This window comes from Ranitomeya variabilis, chromosome 1 (assembly GCF_051348905.1).
Source record: "Ranitomeya variabilis isolate aRanVar5 chromosome 1, aRanVar5.hap1, whole genome shotgun sequence".
NCBI lineage: Eukaryota > Metazoa > Chordata > Amphibia > Anura > Dendrobatidae > Ranitomeya > Ranitomeya variabilis.
In genome coordinates this window covers 345,589,684-345,611,663 of record NC_135232.1, presented here as the reverse complement: position 1 = coordinate 345,611,663, position 21,980 = coordinate 345,589,684, and the positions used below count along the sequence as shown (strand labels likewise).

Below are 21,980 nucleotides of genomic sequence, written 5' to 3'. Positions count from 1 at the left end.
AAATTTCCATCGCTGCGACGGCACGATCCGTGACGTCGCAGCGTCGTATGAATATCGCTCCAGCGTCGTAGACTGCGGTCACACTTTGCAATCACGGCGCTGGAGCGATGCCGAAGTCCCCGGGTAACCAGGGTAAACATCGGGTTACTAAGCGCAGGGCCGCGCTTAGTAACCCGATGTTTACCCTGGTTACCAGCGTTAACATAAAAAAAACAAACAGTACATGCTCACATTCCGGTGTCTGTCCCCGGCGTTCTGCTTCTCTCCACTGTGTAAGCGCCATAGCCGGAAAGCAGAGCGGTGACGTCACCGCTGTGCTCGCTTTCCGGCCGGCAGGCGCTCACACAGTGCAGAGAAGCTGAGACGCCGGGGACAGACACCGGAATGTAAGTATGTACTGTTTGTTTTTTTTACGTTTACGCTTGTAACCAGGGTAAACATCGGGTTACTAAGCGCGGCCCTGCGCTTAGTTACCCGATGTTTACCCTGGTTACAAGCGAACACATCGCTGGATCGCTGTCACACACAACGATCCAGCGATGTCAGCGGGTGATCAAGCGACGAAAGAAAGTTCCAAACGATGTGCTACGACGTACGATTCTCAGCAGGGTCCCTGATCGCTGCTGCGTGTCAGACACTGCGATATCGTAACGATATCGCTAGAACGTCATGAATCGTACCGTCGTAGCGATGGAAATTTCACTGTGTGACGGTACCCTTAGTCTATTTCAGACACAATCATGGGGAAGACTGCTGTCCTTGACGGATGTCCAGAAGGTAGTCATTGACACACTCCACAAGGAGGGGAAGCCACAATAGGTCATTGCTAAAGAAGCTGACTGTTCAGAGTGCTGTATCCAAGCATATTAATGGAAAGTTGAGTGGAAGGAAAAGGTGTAGAAAAATATGCACAAGCAACCAGGATAACTGCAGCCTTGAAAGGATTAAAAAAAGGGCCATTCAAAAATTTGGGGGAGACTCACAAGGAGTGGACTGCTGCTGGAGTCATTGCTTCAAGAGCCACCAAACACAGATTTATCCAGGAAATGGGCTTTAAGTTATCGCATTCCTTGTGTCAAGCCACTTATGACCAATAGACAACGCCAGAAGCGTCTTACCTGGGCCTAGAAGAAAAAGAACTGGACTGTTGCTCAGTGGTCCAAGGTGTTGTTTTCAGATGAAAGAAAATTTTGCATTTCATTTGGAAATCAAGATCCCAGAGTCTGGAGCAAGAGTGACGACACTGAAGAGGCACACAATCCAAGCTGTTTGAGGTCCAGTGTGAAGTTTCCACAATCGGTGATGGTTTGGGGAGCCAAGTCATCTGCTGGTGTAGGTCCACTGTGTTTTATCAAGACCAAAGTCAGAACAGCCGTCTACCAGGAAATTTTAGAGCACTTCATGCTTCCCTCTGCCGACAAGCTTTTTGGAGATGGAAATTTCATTCTCCAGCAGGACTTGGCACCTGCTCACGCTGCCAAAAGTACCAATACCTGGTTTAAAAACAACAGTATCACTGTGCTTGATTGGCCAACAAACTCGCCTGACCTTAACCCCATAGAGAATCTATGTGGTATTGTCAGGAGGAAGATGAGACACCAGTCCCAACAATACAGATGAGCTGAAGGCTGCTATCAAAGCAACCTGGGCTTCCATAACACCTCAGCAGTGTCACAGGCTGATCGCCTCCAAGTCATATTAATGCAGTAATTGATGCAGTAGGAGCCCCTACCAAGTATTGAGTGCATTTACTGAACATGTATTTCAGTAGGCCAAGATTTCTGAATTTTAAAACATTTTTCAAGCTGGTGTTATAAAGTATTCTAATTTACTGAGATAATGACTTTTGGGTTTTCATTGGCTGTAAGCCATAATCATCAACATTAACAGAAATCAACACTTGAAATAGATCACTCTGTTTGTAATGACTATATAACACAAGTTTCATTTTTTGTATTGAAGAGCTGAAATAAATTAACTTTTTGATGATATTCTAATTTTGTGAGATGCACCTGTATATGCCCCTATAGTCCCGTCCTCCCCCTTTTTTATTTTCAGATTGAAACCCCATAGCCACCAATTGCCTAAGGTTTTGCTCCCTGTCCATGTGGAGCCTACACTTGTACTTTATGGTCTGTACATACCGTATAACTGCTTAATTGTAAAGTGCCGTGGAATACGTTGGCGCTATAGAAATATATAATTATTTAATATCAGCTGTCATTAACCTTTTAACTACCGCCAACACGCATTAGAACAGCGGCTGTTAAGGGGCCTTATTCATGATTGTCATTTTAAAACATCGGTCCGGAATAAGTGGATAGCATCACTCTGTTTGTAATGACTTTATGTACGGTAATATAGGAGTTTCACTTTTTGTATTGAAGAACTGAAATTAACTTTTTGGTAATCAAATTTTGTGGAAAAACACCTGTATTCGAGTCTCTGTGGCTTCATATTTTGTGGTGGTAGACAGAAGCAACCCGTGTGGGTGTTGCCAAACAAACTGGGTATCCCTGCGTGTGTTGCGGCTGTCTACCACAGGGACTCGAATATATTATCCGAGCTCACCTAAGATACTTGGATGTTTTCTGAGCACGTTCGCTCATCACTAATGAGTACCCTTAAATATTTTTTATTTTGAGACCAATTTCACACATTTTTTTTCCCAATTCTATGTATGACAGTTATATAGATTTTTACCAATATATCTTTTCACATTTCGCAGTTTACCATATATAACTTTTTTTTTATTTATACACCTTTTTCTATATTTGAGCATATCATTTATAAATTATGCATATACTCAAATGTTCACAAGTATGTTATCTATATTGTTCATCAATAAAGTATTTAATTTTAGATCTTCAGCCTATTAGAGCAATCTACAATTGCATTTACCTTTGTTGGTTAATTGGCAGTGCTTGAGAATGGATTCCATGGAGACACACAAGGAAACTCCCCTTGCCATGGCCATACCTTGATGAGGAAGGACCATGATCCTCTGAAACGTGTCTATTCCTTTGGCTGCATCTGTATTCCATAGTCATTTAGTGATGTCACATGCCAGCTTTACGTGCAAGATAGGTCCCATATCGCTACCGGTCGGATCGCTCTTCACATCGGGACAAATATACAAGTGTGAGAGGGGCGTATTCATCTTTGCCGATATCGACCAGTAGGACAGTCCTCAACCGGCACTGTGGGATTGTTCGTGTAAATACAGACTCCATATATTATGGACACATTTTTACGAGGCACAGTCTGACTACTCACTCTGAACAGGTCTCACGCGGGGGGCCCATGTTCTTTTTATCGTTAATCCAGGTTACTTGTGCATATTCGTACCCATTTTTAAGATGTTTAACCTTTTATTGGTAGGTTTTTCTAAGCAGCACATACCAGAATTTTTTAGTGGGGCAGTTTATTCAAACCCTAAGGCTATGTGCACACGTTGCGGCTTTTACTGCGGATCCGCAGCGTTTTTGACGCTGCGAATCCGCGGCAGTTTTTCATGTGGTGTACAGTACCATGTTAACCTATGGAAAACAAAAACCGCTGTGAACATGGTGCGGAAAAAAACGCGCGGAAACGCTGTAGTTTATTTTCTGCAGCATGTCAATTCTTTGTGCGGAATCCGCAGCGATTTTACACCTGCTCCATATTAAAAAACCGCAGGTGTAAAACCGCACAAAAACCGCTGTAAATCCGCAGCAAAAACGCAGTGTTTTTGCCCTGCGGATTTATCAAAATCAGTGCGGAAAAATCCGCACACCAGTCCGCAGCATGTGCATAGACCCTAATTCTTGACGGTTGTCCATACAGAACCGGTATCTTTACCAGCGCCTCCATCTCACAGTGGGTGAACGAAGAGCACCAGTGTTTTTTACATAGGTTTTTAATGTATATCTTATTAATATGGAGATTGGCATGTTCCACACTATGCAAATCACACTGATCAATCGACCAAATTCTCTCGGATGAGAGAAAATGCACTTGTGTGATCCCGGCCTTAGAAGTAGCTATACATCCATCAACCCCACACTAGATTAACCCTTAAATAATTTGTCCAACTTTTATATTGGTAGTATCAGAGGATTAGTCCTCAATATAAGATTAGTGATGGTATGCCAACTGGCAACCCCAGCGATCAGCTGTTACCACCTCTGGTGGTCGCTGAATGGAGACAATGTATGAAGGGAATCTTCTCTGACATTGGCTCTGTTGGACTGTTCAGTCACTGCTGCAGAGTGTTGCAATTAAACTATGATTTTTCTTTTTAATTTATTTTGTTTAAATGAGGCAGGCACTTTAATTGCCACCAGATCAGTGTCCTGAAACCTCCACAGATCCCTCAATAGACCCCAAAAAAGAATGCATCTGAGCCGACAGGAACACCACAGAGCAGAGTACGGTTGCAATAGAAAGGATAGCTACTGTGTACTTGCTCGGTTTAGTTACTCTTTAAAGGGAACCTGTCCCTAGATTCAGAATGTCTGTCATGCGCAGCATGTATAAGCGCCTTGCTACACATTTGAACCCAGATATGGCTTTCTCTGAAATTCCTCTGTAAAGAAACATCGTTTCAAATTCTCTAGCGGGGACAGCATGAGAAACTTTCAGGGTATGTGTCCACGTTCAGTATTACATGCGGATTAGCTGCAGATTGAACGCTGCGTACAGCATCCAGATGTTACAGCACAGTGGAGGGGATTCTATGAAATCCCGTCTCCACTATGCGTGGGAACACGCGTCCGGCGGCCCTGCATTTACGGACATACGGCGCGTCTTTTTAGAACGCAGCATGTCTGTTTACCTTGCGGCGACGCTCCGTCGCCGCAAGGTAAATCACAGGGCCCTATGTATGGGGTGCGGAGATTCCGGATTCACTGAACACATCCGGAATCACCGTGCGTGCAGAAGGGGGGAGCGGGTTTTCCACTCCATCTAAAGCGCCGTGATTACGGACCCTGGACACGCACCCTTATTGTCTGATGATTTTTTTTTTTTCCTCGGTGATTGTTCAGATTTTTTTATTTCTAAGACGATGGATGTACACCTCTTATTACATTTTGGAGCTCTTTTGGGTTCTCCATTTGTCTTATAGCAGAATCTACATCAGCGGGCTTAGATTTTAGCTACAATTTATGGCCGTTTTCTAGCATATTGTATAGTGATTTTATGTGGTCGTTGGCTATTTGCGACCATCTACCAACATTTGCTGGAGCACAAATACCACTTGCCAAATTTTCCAATATCTTTTTTTTTTTTTAAGGAATGGTGAATGCCCCAAATATTCCTTTGATTACTAAGCTGGGTAATTAGCCCACAAATGTCAAATATTTCTACCTGTATAACTGGTTGTGTTGCCACAATTATCAGACATGATCATACACTGCTTGCCACACGAATATCATTGTAGTTCTTGGAGAAGAGCAGAGCAGGCGGGATTGGCATAGAAGTCAGAAGTAGCTCTTAGGGTATATGCCCACAATCATTAAACGCTGTAGGTTGGATGTTGCGTACATCCGCAGCGTGCAACCTGCAATGGCCAGATGTTACAGCATAGTGGATGGAATTTCAAGAAATCCCATCTCCACTATGCGTGCACGGATGCCGGCTTCCCTGCGGAGATGGACATGTGGCGCGTCTTTCCAGACTGCAGCATGTCTATTTATCTTGTGGAGACGCTCAGTCTCCGCAAGATAAATATCACCAGTCCAATGTACAGGATGCGGTGATTCCGCACGGTTCAATGAACACATGCAGAATCACCTGCATTCAAAAGCCGGTAGCGCTTTGGACAGAGTGGACATGTGCTGCGTCCAAAGCACTGCATGATACTGACCGTGGGGAAGTAGCCTTCCGGTTCCTTTCAACTTCCTCGTATGCCCACTTGTCATGTTCTTTTATTTGTTCAAGAAAAGTTATATATTGCAAAAAAAACAAAGTTCTGTAGGTTTAAAAAGACTCTGGCCATCAAGTTCAACCTTTCTCCACCAATTATACATTTTCTGCACTAAATTATCTATATCCCACAATGTTTTGTGCACTGAGGGAATAATCCAGCCCTTTTTTATAAGCTGTTATAGTGTCTGCCATTACTACCCCTTGTGGTCGGGCATTCCACAGTGTGATTGCTCTAACTGTAAAGAACTCTTCCCCATTTAGATGCCTGAATCGCCTTTCTTCCACCAGTAGTGAGTGCCCCTGGTCCGTACTATGGTTCTTGGAAGGAATAAGTCATATGCCAGTCCTTTGTACTGACCACACGTGTATTTATACATATAAATAAGACATCTGAGAGAACTAATTTTTAAGCTAAACAAGTCCAAACAAAGATGTTGCCTGCTTCACTTGCTCTTTTTAATATTTGGGCTGGAAAATAGGTGGAACAATTGCCCGTGACACACTTAGAAGGACATCTTTATAGTCTGCAAATAATACCTGTGGAAACAAGTGAAGCTGGTCTTTCAGGTTTTTCTGCCCTCATACAGCTGATAGAGCGGGCTCTGGAATTGTGGAACTAGTTGGATAGAAAAGCCATGTCTATTCTTCTGTGATTAGCAATATGTTCCGATTTTTGTAAAGTACGGGGTTCACATGAGACCCTACTGCATCCTGGCTGGTACAGATGCAAAGGCAACCATCCATTGATAAGCATTTCATGCACGGGTGTTGCGTGGTTTTGGTGCAATAGTTTAATCTTTTAGGTAAATGGAATTCTTTCGGCAGAGAAGCCAGCGTTTTGGTTGTATTTTGTAAAGAAAAACATTCTGCCTGTGATTGAAGCTGTTCAGTTTTCATCCCATAGCCATACAATACTTAGTGCCAGGACCCAAAGCCATTGGGATCTATATAATATTTCCTTTCATCATTTGCGGGCCATAAAAAATGTATCAGTTATCTTGCTTTATTATGTCAAACATATAATTACCTCCCCCCGTAATGTGATTCTCTTTGGTGCGGCTGTGATGTTGGGTGGTATTGATGATGTTTCTACTGCCAACTGCTTTTCCAGGATTGCGTCGGTCTGGAGCACAGGCTGTAGATCTCACTGCATGGCTCCTCAGTGGGAAATTCTACATATATAGAACACAATCCGTTCTGCTGTATACATCACATAGGCGGATCGGAGGTTCCCCATCCCTTTTTTTCATGGTCTATGGTTTTGTTTTCTAGTGAGAACTCCTTTCAAAATGGGAGATACTGTCAGGTCCCCATAAGTCCTTATAACCCCCCGCCATGACCTTCTTAGTTTTTAATTCTGGTATTCCAGTAATGTTTACCTGAAATGAACTTACGGTATGTACAGCACCTTACTGTATGCCCCCAGGACGTGATTGCAAATGCAATGCAGATACTGTCATGGTTTGTGCTCCTCCCGGCAGCTCTCTTCCCCTTTCACAGCCCTAATACTCCCTTTGTAGAGCTGACCTGGTACAGGGGAGAGAGGTGCTGGAGGAAGCACAGATTGAAGACCCTGGCAATACAGGGAGTGTCAATCACTATTGGGGGACGTGACTGCAGCTACTGAACCTGGACTAGTCTCAGTGCGTGAAAGGCTCACCAGTCTAGTACTGGTCCATTAGTACACAGCGAGGGGTTGTATATAAGGCTCACCAGTCTAGTACTGGTCCATGGCATCACAAAACCCATTCATACAAAAAAACACCAAACACTTAAAATGTGGATAAAAATGGCCGTGTAGTTTATTAGGGTTACATAAGTTAAATAAATACCAATAAATATACTCATCTCTTAAAACCAAATTTCCATACTTCTCCATAAAACAAATCCACCCATACATGGGTGATTTTCCCACCAGGCCAGGTCTCAAAGAGACCTGGTCCCCCCACCACCACACAGCCATCTTTCAATAATCGACTGCAGGTCAAGGTTGAAAATGTCCAATCCAATATCCGATAGATGAATTAGATCTCGTCTATAAAGACCAGGTAAGAAACCTTCAAGGTCGGAATGCCTGAAAGAAAAACCTGAAACCAAAGGAAAAAATTTCTCCATCGCTTTGTTCACTCTTTTGCGTATTTTCTCCAAAAAAGAAAAACGGTTATTATGCCATAATAGTCTGGGAACGATCTCGGAAAAAACAAAAGATGAATGAGGTAAAATAGACCGAAAACCGATCATATCAGATCTCATAGTAGCTAATAAATCCATGGTTCTGATCCTTCCGAGATCATTCCCAGAAACGTGAAAAATAATTAAATCAGGGGAAGGGTATTCTTCTAGCCATTTTTTAACTTGAATAACCAGGGAAAACCAACTCAGACCTCGAACAGCGAGCCACCAGACTTGAATAACTGACATATTAAAAGATAAATTCTCTGTATAAACTCGCTGACTAGCCCTCTTCTGGGCCCAGAAGACAAAAGAATGTCCGACTATCCAGATAACTAACGGACCTAAAAGAAAATTGATAATTAATAGTCATAAAGATCATGTCTGATATACAGTTTGAATCTATTAGAGTTCCATCTCCCCAATTCTTTTATTCCGGCCTCAGAAAACCCGGCCCTAGAGGCCTCAGTAGCTGCTCCTATCCTAAAAGAATGGGAAGTAATGTTCAAGTGTTTCAAGTTCAAAAAAGACAAACATTTCTTTAAAATAAAATTAAATTGAAATACAGTGACCGGTGATAAATCCCTATGAATAAACAGTGGGCCTTGCTTTAAAGGTCTAGTTTGAAGCCAAATAGACATCCTACTCACAGGGCAAATGGATGGATTGGAAATAGCATTAATTCTCAACTTTGAACCTCTTCCTAACTGATCCGTCTTTGATTTCCTAATAAAAAGGATTAAAAAGGCTTCATGGATTTGAATATCTGCCAACAAGAGTCCAGAAGGTTTGGATTTTTTGGCGGAAACTACTTCGCCAATCCTTAGTGCCCCAAAAAATGATAAAGAAAAAATGGCGCTAAATAAAAGCGCCTCCTCAGAATTCAAACAAACATTGCAGAGACTAGAGCATAAATCTCTGAGCAGTGATAGAGATATAGGTCTTCTAGTATCGGGCATAAAATTAGATTTTTTGAGGCCCTTCAAAAACTGTTTCACCGGGAAAAAATCCGTTAAAGGAATGCTACCTGAAAGTTTCAGAAAAAAGGAAACTCCCGCAAGGCTTTTTGCAATCGCGGAGTACGACAGACCCCTCTGGGCCATTTCAGAAGCAAATTTGAGCGCTGCCGCAGGGTCTGAAACTAAAGGGTCAAAATAGTTTAACTCACAAAAATTGCTCCAATTACGCCATGCGGCTGAATAATCAGCCCATGATCTTTCAGACAGAGAATTTTTAATAAAATGCGGTATCAAAGGGTGATCACTTCCCAGATTGAAGGGGATAAGAGGGTTGCTTCTGAATCCGCATACGGGACCTGTAGAAAAAAATTCGACCACTGACGATTAAGCAAAGATTCCGTTAAAGCTATAAGCTTACTCTGTCCAAGCTTAGCCTTCAACCAAAGATTATTTTTAAGGCATAGCAAAACTAATTGTCTCAAAATTCTGGCTACTAGAGTGTTTTTTGAAGATAAAGTATTAATGGCAAAAACCACCGCCTGGTTGGAGGAAAGCAACAAAATTCTGGAATTCTGCATTAGAGACCCCCATGTATAAATTCCGGAGAAAATAGAAAAAATCTCTAGGACCGTAAAATTAGAAACAAACCGTTCAGAAACCCAAAGCTCTGGCCAACAAAAACAAGTCCAATGGGAGGCAAAAAGGATGCAACCACCGAGATGCTTGTCAACAGAAAAAAGAAACGGGAAAGAGTCCGCAGCTACAAACGATGACTGCCACAAGGATCTACCGTTATGCTCTGATAAAAAGGAAAGCCATATTCTGGCATCTTCCTTCAGAGCAGAACGAACCCTAATATGAGAATGGGGTGAAGATACACCCTTGGTGGCATCATATAAGCTCCTACAAAACGCCCGACCAATAGGAATCACCCGAACTGCAAAATTCAACAATCCCAATAAGGATTGAATTTCTTTAAGAGTAACCTTCTCTTTAGACAAAAAATTAGTTAAAGCAGAACAAAGTTTCAAAATTTTATCCGCCGGAAGTCGAGATTCCATTTTTATAGAATCCAGGGTAATTCCCAAAAACTCAATGGATCGAGAAGGACCAACTGTCTTTTCGTGGGCGATAGGGATGCCGAAGTATTCACACATATGAATAAATTTGTTAAGAGCATCCTCACAAATAGAGGAGCCAAAGGGACCAATGAATAAAAAGTCGTCCAAATAATGGAGGACACCCGCTTCTTTACAAGACGATTGCACGACCCAATGAAGAAAGGAGGAAAAACTCTCAAAATAAAAACAGGACAAAGAAAAACCCATGGGTAAACATTTATCATAAAAGAAACAATCATCAAAATAAAAACCTAGAGAATTAAAACCAGAGGGATGGACGGGGAGAAGCCTGAACGCTGATTTAATGTCCGATTTAGCCATTAAAGCATTGCATCCGAATTTACGGAGGATCTCCAATGCAGAATCAAATGAAGAATAAGATACTGAAATTAAAGACTTATCCACTTCATCGTTCAAAGATGAACCAGAAGGATAAGATAAGTGGTGGATTAGTCTAAATGAACCCTCCTCTTTTTTTGGAACTATACCCAAAGGGGATGTACGAAAATTAGAAAACGGAGGTGAATTAAAAGGGCCAGCGACCCTGCCTAATTGAATTTCGCTCAAAATTTTGTCCCTAGCTACTCCCGGATTGGCCTTTAAAGAAGGTAAATTCGAAACAGTCAGACAGCCCTCCCCTTTAAACTGAGGTACAAAAAATCCTTCAGAAAAACCAAAAAACAACAACCTACTGGTCTCCCGATCTGGAAACCTGCTTAACCAAGGGGACATGTTTGCTAGTATCACTGGTGTCTGTGCTTTTTGTAGTGTGTTCCCTGGAAGAGGGCTGCTGAGATGCTTGTTTTTTGAAACATTTGGCCACTGGGTGTGAGTTGCCACAGAAAGAACATTCGTGGCGGAATCTGCAATTAGAATTCCATTTGCAAAAGGAATCATTGAAGGCGAAACAAACGCCACGCTTCACAGTGTTAGAAGAAGTCTGCCTAGAAGTAGTGTGTCTTTGTGGAAGCATTAAATTGATCCACAAACCAATATCCTTCACTCCCCAATGGAGCTCAGGATGAACTGATAGTTTGTGTCTGAAAGCCTCATCATAACTCAGCCAGGCGAACCCGCCGAAGTTACGATAAGCTTCCAGTATAATATCTAGGTGTTGAAATAATTTACTGCAGAGATGGGGAGATTTCTCCCCCAAGACTGCAGCAAAAATGGAAAATGCTTGAACCCAATTGGTAAATGATTTAACATTCGTGCGTTTAAATTCATCAGACTCATTTTTATCATCTTTTTTATCTGCTCTGACATGCTGATCTTTCTTAGGTAATAAAGAAAAAATATCTACATACTGATTATTCCAAATGAGCTCTTTAACAGCAGAGCTCAAATGGAATCCCAAAGGCGATAACTCGCACGTCAGAGCTTCTTTAAATGTATTAATAGGAATAGTGTTAGCGGTTACTGCGCTAGAAACCGCAGCGCTAGGCAAATCTGCCAAGCGTGCAGAAGGAATAATCTCTTTTAAAGTATCCGCTAACACTTTCCTTATTAAGTTAGAAAGGTGTGAATGAGGGACAGACATAGGTATATTAACAGTCTCACCCCTCGATGGCTGGTGTCCGGTCCTGGGATCTCGGGAGCAGCTGGAGCTCAAGCCCTCCAAGTTAGGCAAGCTCACATTGGAAGCTGCTGCGACCGAGGATTCCTCTTCATCCGACTGTGACGAGACCAGATCTTCATGAACGCTGGTAAGACCAGCGGATGCTGGAGCTGATACCGCTGCAGGAGCCGCTGGCACCGCAGCGCTTTTACGGCCGCGGTGGTTTGCGGGCTTCCCGGCCGGAACAGCAGACGACGATGGCGCTCTATCTTCAACCAGGCTGCGGAAGTCTCGCGCTGGGCTGCGAGACTTCCGGGGAGGGCGGCGCCGAGACTTTCCCCTCACTTCCTGTCTGGAGCGGCTGGATGCAGGCGGCGACGCTGAGGGGGAATAAGGAACCCTCTGTCTTCTGAGCCGCCCGGAAGCTGGAGATGCTGGCGATATTGAAGAAGCTTGACCCGGCGGCTGGAAAAGAGCTTGACACGGCGGCTGTGGGGGAGCTTGACCCGGCGGCTGGATGAGCGCTTGACCCGGCGGCTGGATGAGCGCTTGACCCGGCGGCTGGAGGGATGATTCTTCAGGGGGAGGAACAGACTCAGCTGCTGCCGACAAAGGTTCTATAGCCAGGCAGCGCTGAAGCCAGTCCGCTCCACCCTCGGCTCCGGCTCTTGTCAGGATCTGCTGAAGGAGGCTTTCCATCTTCAGGTAGATCTTCTTCTTTTCTTCTCTGTCAAACTGAATGATGAAAACCCCAAAAACAGGTTTTATATAGACAAAAATCAGGCGCCCAAGATTCAAATAGCCAATAAAAAACGGCCAAAAAAGGGCGCCAATGAACCAGCCAAGACTGGATAAAACCAGATTCCCACATCCACAGCTGACCGGCCTGACCTTTGGATGACCTCACCTTACAACAGCCATATCATAAAAAATAGGGTTTATGAGGCCATGAGACCCCCGCTGTATTTCTTTTCGTGCTTACGCGGGGGGGCTAACATTAGTACACAGCGAGGGGTTGTATATAAGGCTCGCCAGTCTAGTACTGGTCCATTAGTACACAGCGAGGGGTTGTATATAAGGCTCGCCAGTCTAGTACTGGTCCATTAGTGCACAGCGAGGGGTTGTATATAAGGCTCACCAGTCTAGTACTGGTCCATTAGTACACAGCAAGGGGTTGTATATAAGGCTCACCAGTCTAGTACTGGTCCACAGCGAGGGGTTGTATATAAGGCTTACCAGACTATTCCTGGTTCATTCCACGCAGTATATAACACTGCCCACGCAGTATATAACACTGCCCACGCAGTATATAACACTGCCCACGCAGTATATAACACTGCCCACGCAGTATATAACACTGCCCACGCAGTATATAACACTGCCCACGCAGTATATAACACTGCCCACGCAGTATATAACACTGCCCACGCAGTATATAACACTGCCCACGCAGTATATAGCAGCCAGGCAGTATATAACACTACCCACGTAGTATGTAGCAGCCACGTAGTATATAGCACAGGCCACGCAGTGTATAGCACAGGCCACGCAGTGTATAGCACAGGCCACGCAGTGTATAACACAGGCCACGCAGTATATAGCAGTGTGGGCACCATATTCCTGTTTAAAAAAAAATACAAATAAAAAATAGTTATATACTTACCCTCCGGCGTCCAGCAAAGCTGTGCCGATGCGCGCGATGCTGCCACCAGCTTCCGTTCGCAGTGATGCATTGCAAAATTACCCAGACTACTTAGCGATCTCGCAATGCATTTTGCAATGCATCACTGGGAACGGAAGCTGGCGGCAGCATCGCGCGCTTCGGTGGACGGCGGAAGGTGAGAATAGCACAATTTATTTTCATTATTTTTAACATATCTTTTTACTATTGATGCTGCATAGACAGCATCAATAGTAAAAAGTTGTTCCGGGATGGGGCGACACACTGGCGCTGACTGGAGGAGAGTAAGGAGGGGCCAATTCATGGCCGGACTAAGTCTGTCGCTGATTTGTCGCGGCCTTCTGGCCGCGACCAGTCAGCGATGCGGGATATCTGTTACGGAAGTTGCAGACTGAAGACAAACAGACGGAAGTACCCCTTAGACAATTATATATATATATAGATTACATATTCATGTTGGCCATGGCTTGTGATACAAAGTAGGACTCTGTGTGCTGTTGTACAGGGTCTATTCACAGGGTTATATAAATATAGAACTGATTTCATTAGTCTTTCCAGATTTGAGAATAAATCCAATGTAGAATATTGTAGTTATGAGCTTCATTGGATCGGACAGCAGCTTCAACAGAGAATATGGCTCTGCAGAAACTTGGACAACTTTTTATAAGTTGTGAGTGGACTTTAACATCAGATTCTTTTCGTTACAAAAATCTTCCCAGTTACTTAATTTTTAATTTAATCACTGCTTAAATTGGGACAGATTAATATGCAGCAGCGCACTGTGCACATCCAGTATGGCGAGTTTGTCCTGTCTCTCGATGTTGAAATCACAATACATTTATTGGAACAGAACAGGATGTACAAGCCCTGTCATTGGCTCCTTTATCAATGGATTACTAGTTGGAAGTCCTCCGAATTGGGCAACCGGAAACTGCAGAAGCTGGATCTGCTAATGGCCCGACTGAATAGATCAGGGAGGCTGTCCCATAGCATTTCACGTTACACCAGGATAGGTGATAAATGTTGGCCCTCCAGAGTGGTGGTACCCGAGTCCCTTATGTGAATAGAATGGCAGTGCACATGCATGACCACTAAGCAATTCACTGCTTCTAGGAGCAGTGTACACACATGGGCTCTTAGGTAGATTTTTTTATTTTTTTTAATCGGACCACCCCTTTAACACATGAGCAACATGACGAAGGCTACTCTTTGACTTCATCATATTCTTCAAATTTCTGATATTTCAAACAAAATCATCTCTTCTGAACTTGCTATTTGCGTCTATGGAGATTAAATGGCCAAGATCAGAGTTCTCCAATCTAGGTCGTTTTAGCAGAGGCGAGCCTAATCCAGCCCAGAACCTGAGCCTTGTCGGCAATCCCATGACCAGAAGGGGCTGGTAGTCTTACTCCATTCTAGTTCTTTGCAGTCCATTAATGGCAACCTAATATCATGGGGTGACAGGAGAAAACTATAGAACATCCTGCACCACATGACAGTGGAGTGTGGAGACCGATTTGAGGCCTCTTTTTGGTCACATTGGTGTGGGTCTCAGAACAGACTCTCCAGAGATCAACAATGTGTTAAACCACCAGGCTGAATAGTTTATTGCAAATATGAGCGGGCCATGGTGTACAGACGCCATAGAAAGTCTATGGGCCCCTAAATCACTGTGTGCATGCTCAAATATGCACTAAACACGTCTGCCCCCCTAGTGGGGGGTCTCCGTACCTGGACCCAGGCTTTTGGGACTTTTAGTTAAAACAAACAAACCCTTTTAATGTGTATCTGGAAGTGAGCTGCTCCTGTCGGGGATACTGGTCATGGACTGGGGTGGACTATCTTAGGTCAGAAATGTGTTGATGGAATGGACATTAGTTCTTCTTGCACTATCTAGACATCGTTATTCATGGAGAGTTAGACAATATGAATGTACGGACCTTTAATAGAATACATATGTAACTTCCGATCCTACACAATGCCGCGCCAATGTAATTGGTAAGCTTACCAAGGATGTCCTCACTTCAGCAATCAGGAAGTCAGGCGAGTAGCCAAAATAAGGCAAATACAACATATAATAATATTTCTATAGCGCTACCAGATTCCGCAGCACTTTATTACAGACCATAAAGACATCACAAAGTTACACACAGTGCATCGGTTACATTAGGAGTGAGGGCCCTGCTATTGGTGTCATATCTCTGACAAATTCTCTTTAATGACCACCGATACGCCTTTTAACAGCTCCAGTTAAGGGTACTTAATCCTCAGCGCTGCTTTTTAATGACGCTGAGAAATAAGTGTATAGCGCTCCCAGAGTTGGAATTCCTCCCGGGTCTCGGCTACCGGGGATAGCTGAGGCCCCAGAAAACATGATTCTGGTTGGTTTTACTGACCCCAGTGTTGCGATCGCCATTTTTAATGGAATAATGGCGACCGCAAAAAAAAAAAAGTCTGATTTCCCATTTAATTTCTCTCTCCTCTGATGTTATCGTTCAGTAGTTTTGACAATAAATGGCTTCACCCAACCACTATCCATGAGTGGAGAAAAAGTTTTGGTGTTATCATTCATATTCTCTGAGAAAAGGCCAAGAGAGCAAAAATTCTGCCGGGGTATGTAAACTTTTGGGCACAACTGTATATCTATCCCTGGCAGCACAGCATGATGGCATCTATAATGTGTATTTAACCCATTTCTACCATTGGACGTACTATTCCGTCCATGTGACCTAGGCCCTACTTCCCATGGACAGAATAGTACATCCAACGTGATCAGCCGCGCTCACAGCTCACATCCGGCACTATGTGCCAGGAGCGGTCACGGACCGCTCCCAGCGCTTTAACCCCCGGAACACTGCGATCAAGCATGATCGCAGCATTCCGGTGACATAGGGAAGCATCGCGTAGAGAGGGGGGTCCATGTGTGCTTCCCTGAGACCCTCAGAGCAACGCGATGTGATCGCATTTTTCCAAGCGTCACCTTCCTGCAGGCCCCGGATCCAAGGTGGCTGCGGGGTCCTTCTGGGTCCTGCATGGAGGCGGCTCGTCAGTGCCTGCTGAGAGCAGGACCTGAGAAGCCCCCTGCAGTGCCTGTCAGATCGCTGATCTGACACCGTGCTTTGCAAAGTGTCAGATGAGCGATCTGACTTTATATAGTGATGTCACAACCTAGGACAATGAAAAAAAAAAATAATAATTTATATATATATATATATATATATATGTATATCTTGATCATACCACCGAACAAAAAGAGGAATAACACACGATCAAAAAGACAGATATAAATAACCATGGTGCCGCTGAAAATGTCATCTTGTCCCACAAAAAATGGGCCACCAGTGTCATCACCAAAAAAATAGTTATAGTCCTCAGAATAAAGCGATGCAAAACTAATTTTTTTTATATAAAAGTTTTTATTGTATATAAGCGCCAAAACATAAAAATGATATAAATGAGGTATCGCTGTAATCGTACTGACCCGAAGAATAAAACTGCTTTATCAATTTTACCAAACTCGGAACAGTATAAACGCCTCCCCAAAAAGAAATTCATGAATTGCTGGTTTTTGTTCATTCTGCCAAACAAAAATCGTAATAAAGAGCGATCAAAAAGTGTCTTGTGCCCAAAAATGTTACCAATAAAAACGTCAACTTGTCCCTCAAAAACAAGACCTTACATGACTCCGTGGGCCAAAATATGGAAAAATTATAGCTCTCAAAATGTGAGGACGCAAAAATATTTTTTGCAATAAAAAGCATCTTTTAGTGTGTGACAGCTGCCAATCATAAAATCCCGCTATAAGGCCGGCGTCACACTAGCGAGTTTTACGGACATATGAGCGCATAAACTACGTCCGTAAAATACGCATAACACACGGCCCAATGAATCTCTATGGCCCAGCTCCTATCTGCCGTATATTACGCATCCGTAATATACGGTCTTGTACGGCCATAGAAAATCGCAGCATGCTGCGTTTGTCACCGTATTGCGCAAAAAAATCGCCAATGAAAGTCTATGGGGGCGAGAAAAATACGGATTCCACACAGACCAGCAGTGTGACTTGCGAGAAATACGCACCGGTGTTAGTGAAAAGCCGGTAATTCAATTGCCGGCTTTTCATTTCTCCTTCACAAACCCGACAGGATATGAGACATGGTTTACATACAGTAAACCATCTCATATCCCTTTTTTTTTGCATATTCCACACTACTAATGTTAGTAGTGTGTATGTGCAAAATTTGGGCACTGTAGCTGCTAAAATAAAGGGTTAAATCGCGGGAAAAATTGGCGTGGGCTCCCGCACAATTTTCTCCGCCAGAGTGGTAAAGCCAGTGACTGAGGGCAGATATTAATAGCCTAGAGAGGGTCCATGGTTATTGGCCCCCCCTGGCTACAAACATCTGCCCCCAGCCACCCCAGAAAAGGCACATCTGGAAGATGCTAATAAATAACTGTGAGTGGCGCTAAAAGACACGAGGCGGTTTGCCTGCAGCGGGTACAACAATCACCACAAAAGATTGTAATTGGTATAAATAATGAAAAATAGATGATTACATAAAAATGTATACATCAGTACCTGCGCTGGTATAACTGCCTGTCGGCACAAATCTCCCACAAGAATGGAAAAAGAGGAGGAATGATATAAACTGAGAGCTTACAATAGCAAGGTGACATTAACCCTTCATTACCCCATATCCCACCGCTACACGGGAGTGGGAAGAGAGTGGCCAAGTGCCAGAATAGGCGCATCTTCCAGATGTGCCTTTTTTGGGGTGGCTGGGGGCAGATGTTTGTAGCCAGGGGGGGGCCAATAACCATGGTCCCTCTCTAGGCTATTAATATCTGCCCTCAGTCACTGGCTTTACCACTCTGGCGGAGAAAATTGCGCGGGAGCCCACGCCAATTTTTCCCGCGATTTAACCCTTTATTTTACAAGCTACAGCGCCCAAATTTTGCACATACACACTACTAACATTAGTAGTGTGGAATATGCAAAAAAAGGGATATGAGATGGTTTACTGTATGTAAACCATGTCTCATATCATGTCGGGTTTGGGAAGGAGAAATGAAAAGCCGGCAATTGAATTACCGGCTTTTCACATATCTCGCGCTGAATTAAATATAAATACAGAATATAATATATATATATATATATATATATATATATATATATATATATATATATATATATATATATATATATATATATATATATATATATATATATGTCTCAATTATATATATATATTTTAACGAACATTTGAGCACATAAATTCATTAGATGTCGGTTTTGCAAGCCTGCGAGAAAATATCGCAGTACGGATGCCATACGGATTACATACGGAGGATGCCATGCGCAAAATACGGTGCCACACCCTGCCTACGGAGGACATACGGATCACTATTTTGGGAACATTTCTGCGTATTACGGCCATAATAAACAGACCGTATTTACATACGCTGAGTGTGAGGCCGGCCTAAATAGTAAATCAAACCCCACTTTACCACCGCCTTAGTTAGGGAAAATAATAAAATAACAAAAATATTTATTTCCATTTTCCCATTAGGGTTAGGATTGGGATTAGAGTTTGGACTACGTTTACGGTTGGGTTAGGGGTGTGATAAGGGTTATGATTAGATTTGGGATTAGGGTTAGGGGTGTGTTTGGATTAGGGTTTAAGTTAGAATTGGGGGGGTTTCCACTGTTTAGGCACATCAGGGCTCTCCAAACGCAACATGATGTCCGATCTCAATTCCATCCAATTCTATGTTGAAAAAGTAAAACGGCGCTCCTTCCCTTCCGAGCTCTGCCATGTGCCCAAACAGTGGTTTACCCCCACATATGGAGTATCGGCATACTCAGGAAAAATTGTACAACAACTTTTGGCGTCCAATTTCTCCTGTTACCCTTGGTAAAATAAAACAAATTGGATCTAAAGTAATTTTTTTGTGAAAGTTAAATGCTCATTTTTTTTTTAAACATTCCATTCCAAAAATTCCTGTGAAGCACCTTAAGGGTTAATAAACTTCTTGAATGGTTTTGAGTACCTTGAGGGGTGCAGTTTTTAGAATGGTGTCACACTTTGGAATTTTCTATCATATAGCCCCCTCAAAGTGATTTCAAAATGGACCACCATTGTCGCGTTTGGAGACCCCCTGATGTACCTAAACAGTGGGAACCCCCCAATTCTAACTCCAACCCTGACACAACCCTAACTGCAAAGAATGGAAAAAATAAAAGTTGTATTTTATTAGTTTTACCTAACTAAGGGGATATTGATTTACTATTTTTTTTTTCTTTACCACTGTGATAAACCCTATCACAGTGATCAAATGAACCAATAAGAAAAGTATCCTATTGTTGCCAGGTTTTGACCAGCAGATCTCTGCGGGTGCACTACGCCCACCATTTTCTTCAGGGAAGAGGACATGGAGGGCCGGAGCAGGAGAATCCAGGGATGGCAGAGGTACTGGGGAGTGCTCGGGGACCCCATTTCTCTCTCCTATGGTATACTAGATCATATCAGAGGAGAGAGAAATTAATAGAAAACCAGACTTTTTTTTTTCTTTTGTGATCACTGTTACTCAGTGAATAATGGCGATCATGTGACGGGACATGGTAAAAACCGGTAGCTGAGACCCCGGAGGTTTTCTGACACTAGGGGGGTGCTATACACTTATTTTTCAGTACGGTTAAAAAGCAGCACTGAGGAACAAGTACCCTTAACTGGCGCCGTTAAAAGGCATATCGGCGGTTGTTAATATCATATCTATCCAAAAATGGTACCAATAAAAACATTGTCTTGCATTGCAAAAAAATAAGCCCCGTCACGGCTCCATCAATGAAAATGTTACGGGTCTCAAAACATGGCGACATAAAAAGAAAATAAATGTTACATTTCCAAAGTTTTCATTTATCACTAAAATCATAAAGAAAACTGGCCAAGTTTGGGATCAGTCACTGTACTGACAAGAAGAATCCTAGTGCCAGGTCATTTTTATGGCCCAAATTATGCCGTAAAAACAGTTCTCCAAAATCCAATGTCAGAATTGCATTTTTTTCCTCTGCTCATCCAGTACACCATGGGGTAAAATGAATGGCGTCATGCAAAATCGCCCTGGAAAATCAAGCCATCGTACGTCTGTGGATGGAAAAATAAAAAAAAGTGATGGCTCTTTGATGAAGGGGAGGAAAAAAAAAAAAAAAACACAAATGGACATTGGCCATGTCGGGAAGGTGGTGAGCTGTGTTTACACTGAAAGATTATCGTGAAACGAGTGTTCTTAGGAGAGCTAGTTCACAATGATCCTTCGTGTAAACAGGCCGGCAATCACTCGACGAGCAAAGCGCTTGTTCGTCGGGTGAAACTATGTTTTGGGCTGCGCAAAAGATTACCGTTCCCGGCCGTGCCATGGCTCTGCGCACTACAGATCATTCACTGCACTCTGGCTGCATAACCCACCTATTATCCCCTTCACCACCTTGCAATTTATGGTTTTTGTTTTTTGCTCCCCTCCGTCCCACAGCCATAATTTTATTTTCCGTCAATATGGCCATGTGAGGGCTGTATTTGTGGGACGAGTTGTACTTTTCAATTACACCATTCATTTTACCATACTTGAAAACTCCCAAGTGGGGAGAAATTGCAATTCCACAATTGTTTTTGAGTGTTTATTTTATTTACCGTGTTCACTAAATGCTAAAACTGACCTGCCATTATGATTCCCAAGATCATTACCAGATATAAGTTTCTTTTAAGTGGTGAAAAGAAATCTGAAATTGGTAAGAAAAAAAAATTGCTTATGTCACCATTTTTCGAGACCCGTAGCGTCTCCATTTTTTTGGACCCAGGGCTGGGTGAGGTCTTAATTTTTACTCCCCGAGCTGACGTTTTTATTGATACTATTTTGTGGAAGATATGATGTTTTGATTTTATTGCACATTTGCGGTAGCAAAACAAAAACTTAATTCTGACGTTTCGATTTTGTTTTTTATCAAAGTTTGAATAGTTTTTTTTTTTAATTCATAAAATGTATATTTTTTGAATCAATTAATGCAAAACCTTATCAACCTAAGTTAACCTCTAACGTAACATATATTGCCACAAAAAGCCTAAAAATCACTGGGATACTGGATCATTCTGGAGTGATTGCCAGTGACCCGTGGTAAATTAGAGCCACTTGGCCGGTCACTAAGGGGTTCAGTGGCCACTTAGCGGCGCTCAATAGCCTGTGTATACAGGTGTGCACTGCTGCTATTTTTCTTGGCCACACAGGTCCATGCGCTGCTCACAACAATAATCTTTTTGCTCCCAAAATGTCACCTGACGAACAAGCGTTTAGCTCACTTGTCACAGCCGGTTTGTCATTAACGAACGCTCTTGAGAACAATCGGTCACTATAGCCTCTTGCAGAGTAAGTGGGCCTTAGCCCCTGTTCACACTCTTCCGATCTGATGAGACTAGGCATGGCTGCCGGGCCCCAGACATGATGTACTGCGCCATGGTATGTCCCGTCACATGTCCTGGAAGAAGCGCTCACATTGGGGGACTCGGATGAGGACCGTGTGGAGGTTC

The 21,980-nt window shown here is 43.0% G+C and overlaps 1 protein-coding gene across 7 annotated transcripts in view; it reads left to right on the top strand.

The window, feature by feature from the left end:
• The window catches only part of CDC14B (cell division cycle 14B), a 107,623-nt gene that overhangs the window by 35,007 nt on the left and 50,636 nt on the right, over positions 1-21,980 (top strand). For 5 of the 7 annotated variants that reach the window (XM_077299738.1, XM_077299719.1, XM_077299723.1 and 2 more), the window contains exon 2: positions 19,773-19,871. The exons of the other annotated variants lie outside the window; for them this stretch is intronic. In XM_077299738.1, coding sequence (XP_077155853.1) covers positions 19,773-19,871 — 99 coding nt within the window. The remainder of the gene's footprint in view (positions 1-19,772; positions 19,872-21,980) is intronic. 7 annotated transcript variants of the gene reach the window in all.